General features: G+C 42.3%; 1 protein-coding gene across 1 annotated transcript; it reads left to right on the top strand.

The window, feature by feature from the left end:
• Nucleotides 1-400: 400 nt before the first annotated feature.
• On the top strand, nucleotides 401-10,669 carry LOC139401120 (ethanolamine-phosphate cytidylyltransferase-like; the record flags this gene model as incomplete). Its single annotated transcript, XM_071145594.1, has 6 exons — nucleotides 401-483; nucleotides 1,972-2,049; nucleotides 2,251-2,316; nucleotides 5,506-5,571; nucleotides 6,398-6,486; nucleotides 7,967-10,669. Coding segments are annotated over 6 exons (497 nt in total), but the record flags the coding sequence as incomplete, so codon positions are not given.
• Between the last annotated feature and the right edge of the window lie 1,085 nt (nucleotides 10,670-11,754).

Genomic DNA, 11,754 nt, shown 5'->3' with positions numbered 1-11,754 from the left:
TTAGCGGGGTGCGCTCTAATAGCGTTTCAATCGGTGACGTCACTCGCTCTGAGACCTTGAAGTAGTTGTTCCCCTTGCTCTGCAAGGGCCGCGGCTTTTGTGGAGCGATGGGTAACGATGCTTTGTGAGAGGCAGTTGTTGATGTGTGCAGAGGGTCCCTGCTTCAAGCCCAGGTAGGGGTGAGGGACGGAAGCTATACTGTTACACTACCTAGCTGCACTACACTTATGTGACGTAGATGTTCTATATTTCTATAACTGGCTAGTCCTGTGGTCAGCCAAAACACCTGGGCCCAGTCATCTACAGTGTGTGGAGAGGTTTGAGATTATAGACTGGACTCTGAGGCCGAGTTTGTAGATACTATAGTTGTTGTTGTCGGCCTTGACCAATGTCTTCTCAGATATTGGCCATGTGGACTTCCTGGAGGCAGTTTCCAGGCTTTCAGACAAGCCATATGTTATAGTGGGGTTACACTTTGACCAGGTGAGTCTGACAAGCCATATGTTATAGTGGGGTTACACTTTGACCAGGTGAGTCTGACAAGCCATATGTTATAGTGGGGTTACACTTTGACCAGGTGAGTCTGACAAGTCATATGTAATAGTGGGGTTACTCTTTGACCAGGTGAGTCTGACAAGTCATATGTAATAGTGGGGCTACACTTTGACCAGGTGAGTCTGACAAGCCATATGTTATAGTGGGTTACACTTTGACCAGGTGAGTCTGACAAGTCATATGTTATAGTGGGGTTACACTTTGACCAGGTGAGTCTGACAAGCCATATGTTATAGTGGGGTTACACTTTGACCAGGTGAGTCTGACAAGCCATATGTTATAGTGGGTTACACTTTGACCAGGTGAGTCTGACAAGTCATATGTAATAGTGGGGTTACTCTTTGACCAGGTGAGTCTGACAAGTCATATGTTATAGTGGGGTTACACTTTGACCAGGTGAGTCTGACAAGCCATATGTTATAGTGGGGTTACACTTTGACCAGGTGAGTCTGACAAGTCATATGTTATAGTGGGGTTACTCTTTGACCAGGTGAGTCTGACAAGTCATATGTAATAGTGGGGTTACACTTTGACCAGGTGAGTCTGACAAGTCATATGTTATAGTGGGGTTACTCTTTGACCAGGTGAGTCTGACAAGTCATATGTTATAGTGGGGTTACACTTTGACCAGGTGAGTCTGACAAGTCATATGTAATAGTGGGGTTACTCTTTGACCAGGTGAGTCTGACAAGTCATATGTAATAGTGGGGTTACTCTTTGACCAGGTGAGTCTGACAAGTCATATGTAATAGTGGGGTTACTCTTTGACCAGGTGAGTCTGACAAGTCATATGTAATAGTGGGGTTACTTTTTGACCAGGTGAGTCTGACAAGCCATATGTTATAGTGGGGTTACACTTTGACCAGGTGAGTCCGACAAGCCATATGTTATAGTGGGGTTACACTTTGACACAATCTGGTCTATTGTCTCCTCAGTTGAGCTGTAAAACAGATAATTTAGACTGGGATTTGTAGGTCTAATACAGCCATTTATATATCAATAAGTATAAATTCTGGGTAACAATTACTGTAATAATTGTGCATTAAAATGGACAAAAATGGCTTTTTAGCAAAAAACTATTTCTCAAGCAAGAAGTTTGCAAGGACTGTCTAGGAGTGGTCTCAGTGGGGAGAGGATCATGTAAACGTAGCTGTTATTGACAGAGAGGTTTGGAACTCTTTGTTATTGGTCTATTGACCAATTTACCGCCTGGTGATGGCTTTCAGAGGCAATGTTCCCTCAAGGTTCTCGGTGATCCCATTCACGGTAAACGCTGCATATTTCAACTCAATCAGAAATGGCCTTTTAAAACCCACAATGCCTATAACCAACCCACTGTCAAATTACATCCTGACACTGATAGTGGACATTTGCATCATCTTATTCTTACTTTTGGGTTTTGTGTGAATTTTTCAGGAGGTGAACCGCTACAAAGGGAAGAATTACCCCATTATGAACGTCCATGAGAGAACACTCAGTGTGCTGGCCTGTCGGGTAAGTTCTCTCTCCTTCTCTTCCATAAAAGATACTGTACATCTCTTTTGTAAGAGTTATTTTGTAAATTGTGTGTATGCAGGGCTCCCTTGTGAAAGAGACCTTGGTCTCAATGGGACTGTTAAAATAAAGGTCAAGTAAAATAATGAGAAGTGATGAGTATATTAATCTAATGTGCTTCTGTTCTGTTTCTGTCTGCAGTATGTCTCTGAGGTGGTGATTGGTGCGCCTTATGCAGTCACGAGAGAGTTACTAGACCACTTCAAGGTAAGGGCTCAAGACACTACACTTGTTCTGCAGAGCCATTTGAACCAGGCTGAACATGCTAACATTTGTGGAAACTCCCAAGGTTAGTTTTGGGTCTCATCCTGCATGGTATCTACAGTTGGGTCTCATCCTGCATGGTATCTACAGTGGGTTAGTGTTGGGTCTCACCCTGCATGGTATCTACAGTGGGTTAGTGTTGGGTCTCACCCTGCATGGTATCTACAGTGGTTTAGTTTTGGGTCTCACCCTGCATGGTATCTACAGTGGGTTAGTTTTGGGTCTCATCCTGCATGGTATCTACTATCTACAGTGGGTTAGTGTTGGGTCTCACCCTGCAAGGTATCTACTATCTACAGTGGGTTAGTTTTGGGTCTCACCCTGCATGGTATCTACAGTGGGTTAGTGTTGGGTCTCAACCTGCATGGTATCTACTATCTACAGTGGGTTAGTTTTGGGTCTCACCCTGCATGGTATCTACAATGGGTTAGTGTTGGGTCTCACCCTGCATGGTATCTACAGTGGGATAGTGTTGGGTCTCATCCTGCATGGTATCTACAGTGGGTTAGTTTTGGGTCTCAACCTGCATGGTATCTACTATCTACAGTGGATTAGTTTTGGGTCTCATCCTGCATGGTATTTATTTATTTATCCCATATTTTACCAGGTAAGTTGACTGAGAACACATTCTCATTTGCAGCAACGACCTGGGGAATAGTTACAGGAGAGAGGAGGGGGATGAATGAGCCAATTGTAAACTGGGGTTTATTAGGTGACCGTGATGGTTTGAGGGCCAGGTTGGGAATTTAGCCAGGACACCAGGGTTAACACCCCTACTCTTACGATAAGTGCCATGGGATCTTTAATGACATCAGAGAGTCAGGACACCCGTTTAACGTCCCATCCGAAAGACGGCACCCTACACAGGGCAATGTCCCCAATCACTGCGCTGGGGCATTGAGATATTTTTTCAGACCAGAGGAAAGAGTGCCTCCTACTGGCCCTCCAACACCACTTCCAGCAGCATCTGGTCTCCCATCCAGGAACTGACCAGGACCAACCCTGCTTAGCTTCAGAAGCAAGCCAGCAGTGGTATGCAGGGTGGTATGCTGCTGGCTACAGTGGGTTAGTGTTGGGTCTCACCCTGCATGGTATCTACAGTGGGTTAGTGTTGGGTCTCACCCTGCATGGTATCTACAGTGGGTTAGCATTGGGTCTCACCCTCATGGTATCTACAATGGGTTAGCATTGGGTCTCACCCTGCATGGTATCTACAGTGGGTTAGTGTTGGGTCTCAACCTGCATGGTATCTACTATCTACAGTGGGTTAGTTTTGGGTCTCACCCTGCATGGTATCTACAATGGGTTAGTGTTGGGTCTCACCCTGCATGGTATCTACAGTGGGATAGTGTTGGGTCTCATCCTGCATGGTATCTACAGTGGGTTAGTTTTGGGTCTCAACCTGCATGGTATCTACTATCTACAGTGGATTAGTTTTGGGTCTCATCCTGCATGGTATTTATTTATTTATCCCATATTTTACCAGGTAAGTTGACTGAGAACACATTCTCATTTGCAGCAACGACCTGGGGAATAGTTACAGGGGAGAGGAGGGGGATGAATGAGCCAATTGTAAACTGGGGTTTATTAGGTGACCGTGATGGTTTGAGGGCCAGGTTGGGAATTTAGCCAGGACACCAGGGTTAACACCCCTACTCTTACGATAAGTGCCATGGGATCTTTAATGACATCAGAGAGTCAGGACACCCGTTTAACGTCCCATCCGAAAGACGGCACCCTACACAGGGCAATGTCCCCAATCACTGCGCTGGGGCATTGAGATATTTTTTTTTAGACCAGAGGAAAGAGTGCCTCCTACTGGCCCTCCAACACCACTTCCAGCAGCATCTGGTCTCCCATCCAGGAACTGACCAGGACCAACCCTGCTTAGCTTCAGAAGCAAGCCAGCAGTGGTATGCAGGGTGGTATGCTGCTGGCTACAGTGGGTTAGTGTTGGGTCTCACCCTGCATGGTATCTACAGTGGGTTAGTGTTGGGTCTCACCCTGCATGGTATCTACAGTGGGTTAGCATTGGGTCTCACCCTCATGGTATCTACAATGGGTTAGCATTGGGTCTCACCCTCATGGTATCTACAGTGGGTTAGTGTTGGTTCTCACCCTGCATGGTATCTACAGTGGGTTCGTTTTTTGGTCTCACCCTGCATGGCATCTATAGTGGGTTAGTGTTGGGTCACCCTGCATGGTATCTACAGTGGGTTAGTGTTGGGTCTCACCCTGCATGCTATCTACAGTGGGTTAGTGTTGGGTCTCATCATGCATGGTATCTACAGTGGGTTAGTGTTGGGTCTCACCCTGCATGGTATCTACAATGGGTAAGTGTTGGGTCTCATCATGCATGGTATCTACTATCTACAGTGGATTAGTTTTGGGTCTCATCCTGCATGGTATTTACAGTGGGTTAGTGTTGAGGTCTCATCATGCATGGTATTTACAGTGGGTTAGTGTTGGGTCTCAACCTGCATGGTATTTACAGTGGGTTAGTGTTGGTTCCCATCATGCATGGTATCTACTGTGGGTTAGTGTTGGGTCTCATCATGCATGGTATCTACAGTGGGTTAGTGTTGGGTCTCATCATGCATGGCATCTACCGTGGGTTAGTGTTGAGGTCTCATCATGCATGGTATTTACAGTGGGTTAGTGTTGGGTCTCATCATGCATGGTATCTACAGTGGGTTAGTGTTGGGTCTCACCCTGCATGGTATCTACAGTGGGTTAGTTAGTGTTGGGTCTCATCATGCATGGTATCTACAGTGGGTTAGTGTTGGGTCTCATCATGCATGGTATCTACAGTGGGTTAGTGTTGGGTCTCATCATGCATGGTATCTACAGTGGGTTAGTGTTGGGTCTCATCATGCATGGTATCTACCGTGGGTTAGTGTTGAGGTCTCATCATGCATGGTATCTACAGTGGGTTAGTGTTGGGTCTCACCCTGCATGGTATCTACAGTGGGTTAGTTAGTGTTGGGTCTCATCATGCATGGTATCTACAGTGGGTTAGTGTTGGGTCTCATCCTGCATGGTATCTACAGTGGGTTAGTGTTGGGTCTCATCATGCATGGTATCTACAGTGGGTTAGTGTTGGGTCTCATCATGCATGGTCTACTTCTGCAGGTGGACCTTGTGTGCCATGGGAAGACAGAGGTGCATCCTGACAAAGACGGGTCGGACCCCTATGCTGTGAGTACCCTGTGCCTTTTTCTGACACAACTCTGTTACTAAAGAACAATGTGCTTGTGCACTCCAATTGATACAAACTACAAGGCCATGGGGACTTGGTATAAGGTGCTCTTTGAAAGGGTAGTCTATGACTGGCAGAAAACTACAAGGCCATGGGGACTTGGTATGTTTTACATTCACGTACAGTGGGGGGGAAAGTATTTAGTCAGCCACCAATTGTGCAAGTTCTCCCACTTAAAAAGATGAGAGAGGCCTGTAATTTTCATCATAGGTACACTTCAACTATGAAAGACAAAATTAGAAAAAAAATCCAGAAAATCACATTGTAGGATTTCTGATGAATTAATTAGCAAATTATCCAGAGCAATTAGGGTAAAGTGACTTGCTCAAAGGCACATCAACAGATTTTTCACCTAGTCAGCTCAGAGATTCGAACCAGCAACCTTTCGATTACTGGCCCATGCACTTCACCGCTAGACTACCTGCCACCGTATAAGATGCTTTTTGAAAGAGTAGTGTATGACTATCAGAAAACCAAAGGGGATAATAGCCACCACTTTACTAAACGAGAACTGTTGAACAATTTATCATGGGGTTTACAGTACTTTTCCCATCAAGGCAATCTCACAGAAAAATGTAGGGATGAACTTCTCCATTTAAAAAGCCTTTGTTACTTGGTTACTAAGTGGTTACAATGTATTTGGAAGACTGATATAATATACAGTATTGTATATTATAACATATGCCGTTTTTTTGCAAACTTTTATCCTAAGCGTGCAATGTCTAAGTGCATGTTTAAGTGTGGACTGTGTTTCTCTAAATGCAGGAGCCCAGGAAGAAAGGAATACTGCACACTGTGGACAGTATGAACAGCCTCACCACTGATAGTATTGTTCAGAGGATCATCAAAAACAGGTGAGGGCAGGAAGGAGTGAGATAACCTGGTATGTCACATCATCATGATAATATCTCTGTAGTTTTAATGATGCTAAGGTCACGTCATTATGATAATATCTCTGTAGTTGTAAGGTCACGTCATCATGATAATATCTCTGTAGTTTAAATGATGCTAAGGTCACATCATCATGATAATATCTCTGAGTAATGATGCTAAGGTCACGTCATTATGATAATATCTCTGTAGTTGTAAGGTCACGTCATTATGATAATATCTCTGTAGTTTAAATGATGCTAAGGTCACATCATTATGATAATATCTCTGTAGTTGTAAGGTCACGTCATCATGATAATATCTCTGTAGTTTAAATGATGCTAAGGTCACATCATCATGATAATATCTATGTAGTTTTAATGATGCTAAGGTCACATCATCATGATAATATCTCTGTAGTTTAAATGATGCTAAGGTCACATCATCATGATAATATCTCTGTAGTTTCAATGATGCTACGGTCACATCATCATGATAATATCTCTGTAGTTTTAATGATGCTAAGGTCACATCATTATGATAATATCTCTGTAGTTCTAATGATGCTAAGGTCACATCATCATGATAATATATCTGTAGTTTTAATGATGCTAAGGTCACATCATCATGATAATATCTCTGTAGTTTTAATGATGCTAAGGTCACGTCATTATGATAATATCTCTGTAGTTTTAATGATGCTAAGGTCACATCATCATGATAATATCTCTGTAGTTTTAATGATGCTAAGGTCACGTCATTATGATAATATCTCTGTAGTTTTAATGATGCTAAGGTCACGTCATCATGATAATATCTCTGTAGTTGTAAGGTCACGTCATTATGATAATATCTCTGTAGTTTCAATGATGCTAAGGTCACATCATTATGATAATATCTCTGTAGTTTCAATGATGCTAAGGTCACGTCATTATGATAATATCTCTGTAGTTGTAAGGTCACATCATCATGATAATACCTCTGTAGTTTCAATGATGCTAAGGTCCCGTCATCATGATAATATCTCTGTAGTTTCAATGATGCCAAGGTCACATCATCATGATAATATTGGGGAAAAGTAAAGAAAGTCACACACTATATTACTCCCAGTAACCGTTCTCTACTTTGTAAGTGTATGAACCATTTGTCTGAACCTGCACAGCATTTTGGGTATGCGTTTTCAGCTCCCACTATAAAATGATATAATAACACTATCTGCCATTTAGCAGATTGTTTTATCCAAAGCGAATTACAGTCATGCACGCATACATTTTACGTACAGGTAGTCCCGGGAATCGAACCCACTATCCTAGCGTTGCAAGCATCATGCGCTACCAAGACATTCCAATGATACTATACTCTAAATCACATAAGGGTAAATATTCCATGCGTTACCATGATGGTTTTAACCAATAGTCCTCTGCACACTATTGAAACCTCCCCTCTGTGTCCCCTGCGATGTAGGCTGCTGTTCGAGGCCAGGAACCAGAAGAAAGAAGCCAAAGAGATGGCTGTGATCCAGGCCATGAAGAGAAGAGAGGAGGAGAAGGGCAAGGAGAGAGCCCAGACTGTGCTCTAGGACGACAGGCCCGAAGGAGCACTCCCACCACGAGGAACCATTGACCACCCTTAGGGTCAATCTGAGACGGACTAAACCCAATACATCTAACCCCCACCACCAATGCAGCGCAGTCAATCCACCTCATCTGGGTTCCAATTCCCAACCAACACCCTCCAGGTCACACAGTCTCCTTACCGACAGCCAGACAGCGAGCCTTTGTTTTCAACATGCAGTATTCTTACAATGGGAGTTCTGTTGTAGGTTCGACATGGTAACATGTTAGGTGAGGCTGTTTTCTTTGTCTTAATATCTTAATACAGGCTGTATGCATTTACATGTTCTTTATTTCTTATGGTTTGACAAACCACCTTAACAGTATAGACCTCTCACTGTCTCCCTTCCTCACTGAGTTAGAACCAGACAAGGAACCAGAAGGCCCAACGTAGTAGTTACCAGACAAGGAACCAGAAGGCCCAACATAGTTACTGAGTTATAACCAGACAAGGAACCAGAAGGCCCAACATAGTTACTGAGTTATAACCAGACAGGGAACCAGAAGGCCCAACATGGTTAGTTATAACCAGACACTGGGAACCAGAAGGCCCAACATAGAGTTATAACCAGACAAGGAACCAGAAGGCCCAACGTAGTTACTGAGTTATAACCAGACAGGGAACCAGGAACCAGAAGGGAACCAACATAGTTACTGAGTTATAACCAGACAGGGAACCAGAAGGCCCAACATAGTTACTGAGTTATAACCAGACAAGGAACCAGAAGGCCCAACATAGAGTTATAACCAGACAGGGAACCAGAAGTCACTGAGTTATAACCAGACAAGGAACCAGAAGGCCCAACATAGTCACTGAGTTATAACCAGACAAGGAACCAGAAGTCACTGGGTTATAGCCAGCCAGACAGGGAACCAGAAGGCCCAACATAGTTACTGAGTTATAACCAGACAGGGAACCAGAAGTCACTGGGTTATAGCCAGCCAGACAGGGAACCAGAAGTCCCAGCCTTGTCTTGTGGAACCAGACAGGTGTGTCTCTAAACAAATCTGTCTGTGCAAGTTAACGCCAGACTACTATTTGTTTTCTAAATAATTATCATAACGCAAGTTATTTTTCTTGGGGTTGATTGAGCTTTATTTAAACAGGAGAATTATGAATGATTCATTTCTGGGAGAAATAGTGTGGTTAGGTTGAAGTCTGTCGGCCGAGGCTTGGGCTTGTTGCTTTGGAGACCCATCAAACCACTGCTGCTCCTCGCACAGCGATTATTGAACAACCAACACATTGGATGCATCCAACATGGCACCGTTTTTCCTATAGAGTGCACTATGTTTAACACGGACCTGATGGTCAACAGTAATGCATTAAATAGGGAATAGGGCTTCATTTCAGATGCAGCCGTTGTCATTCTCCAAGGGACTGTTGCTGCTGTCATCATGGCAATAGGCTGATCCCCTCACAACTTACAGTCCTATCTTATCTATCTCTGTATATATGTACTGTATGTATGTATTATAAATTAATATTAACCAGGAGAACTCTCTGGAAGATGTTGAAACCACTAGAGGTGTTCAGGGGTGGGTTTGAAAATGTACCATCTCTGTGAGAGCCTATTGGTCGATTTTACCTTGGGAAAAGCTGAGGTCATTAATGATTCAAGCTTTCTATCAGAGACTACCCTCAACTTTCGGACAGTTTTAATCAGTTTCTAGAAGAGAAACGGAATTGAATATTACACTCTTAGAAAAAAGGGTTCCAAAAGGCTTATTTGGCTGTGCCCATAGGAGAACCCTTTTGGGTTCCAGGTAGAACCCTTTTTGGTTCCATTTTGAATCCAGGTAGAACCGTTTTGGCAACCCAAAAAGTTTACCTGGAACCAAAAAGGGTACTTCAAAGGGTTATCCTATGGGATAACAGCTGAAGAACCCTTTTCGGTTCTATATAGCACCTTTTGTGTAGATGGGCCAACCTATGGGACCTCATGTAGATAATACTACCAGAACATACTGACTGGAACTGTTCTATGTTATAGAATGAATCTATAATATAGATAGAACGGTTCTCCACTACAACAAATGCAAACTATTATTCCAGGACCCATTGTCCAACCTTTGAGCGCAGTTCTAGTTTTAACCACAGCAGGTCACTCTTCCTCTGTAAAAGACAACTTATCCTTGTACATTCTGGTAGAGCACTGAACTGAGTTTTAACCAGATGCTTTTAATGGCAAGTTATTTTAAACGATAGGAGATTATGAAATATGTACGGTGCTGTTAACTTAGATAAACTAATGACCTTTTACTGTCATATGATCAAAAGTCTTAATCAAACCTCTGGAGAAGAAATCACCATTTCAAAACGTTAATCTGATTAAATACTATATTTTTCATAAATGTATATTTTTCAGTCAGACCACCTCGACATAAACTCTGGTTGGTTTCATATGTTTTAAAAGCATATAAAATATTGTCTGTCTATAAAGTTGGAATGTATTCAATGTACTGTATAGGCTACAGTGATCTCCTATGTATGCGCTGTGGAATTTGGTACAGTATATTATCATTGTCAATAATAACAACTCCATCTGAAAAACTGTGTTGGTCATCTTGACTTTGTTTCCTTCTTTACCACAAGACCAGACTCAGGACAGGATTCATTCTGAGGGTTCAGGGTTCAACTGGAAAACATAGTATCAGTAGTAAAATTGTATGTTTCATAAAAATCTGCTTCTTTCCCTTGCAGTACATTTATTCAAACACACAAGTGTACTACTCAGCTATACCGAACTACAGTGTCTTTTACATTTTTTGTCTTTTATTTTTTTGGGTGGGAAACAAAGTTCTACTCTCTCAAAACAAATGTCAAAACTTTTTTGTGCAAAATTATTAACATTGTTTTCACACACATTAAAACACCTAAAACCCAATTTTGCTAAAACATTCACGCAAACCCTTTCATGAAAATTTAACTTTCAGGTGAGTAATTCTGTAACATGTACTCATTATGTGTAAAATTAATAATATACTGTACCTGTGCCTGATAGAAATGGTGTCACGCCCTGACCTTAGTATTCTTTGTTTTCTTTATTATTTTGGTTAGGTCAGGGTGTGACATGGGTGATATGTGTGTTTTTGTCTTACTCTAGGTTGTTTGTACTGTCTAGGGTTTTTTGTAGATTTATGGGGTTGTTTTCATCTAGGTGTTTATGTTGGTCTATGGTTGCCTAGATTGGTTCTCAATTAGAGGCAGGTGTTTATTGTTGTCTCTGATTGGGAACCATATTTAGGCAGCCATCTTCTTTGGGTATTTCGTGGGTTATTGTCTATGTTATGTTGCACATCGTTTATATAGCGGTCACGTTCGTCTTAATCGTTTTGTTGTTTTTTGTTTTAAGAGTTTTACGTGTTTTTCATTCAATAATGAAGAATGTATTCACACCACGCTGCGCTTTGGTCCCCTCCATACGACGATCGTGACAAATGGAGAGTCATTGTTCACTAAATGTTTGGCGGTGTCTATACATGTGTAAACAAATATGTATGTGTTGCATAAGGGAATACAGGTAAATACACACAAATGGATTGATTGTTCTGAACAGCGATAGGTATCCAGAGTTTAGACTCATTTGACTTCATTCTCTACAGGGCTAGGTTTCTATATACCCCCAAAAACAGTTT

Source organism: Oncorhynchus clarkii, unplaced genomic scaffold, assembly GCF_045791955.1.
Source record: "Oncorhynchus clarkii lewisi isolate Uvic-CL-2024 unplaced genomic scaffold, UVic_Ocla_1.0 unplaced_contig_2999_pilon_pilon, whole genome shotgun sequence".
NCBI lineage: Eukaryota > Metazoa > Chordata > Actinopteri > Salmoniformes > Salmonidae > Oncorhynchus > Oncorhynchus clarkii.
This window is presented reverse-complemented; position numbering and strand designations above follow the sequence as displayed.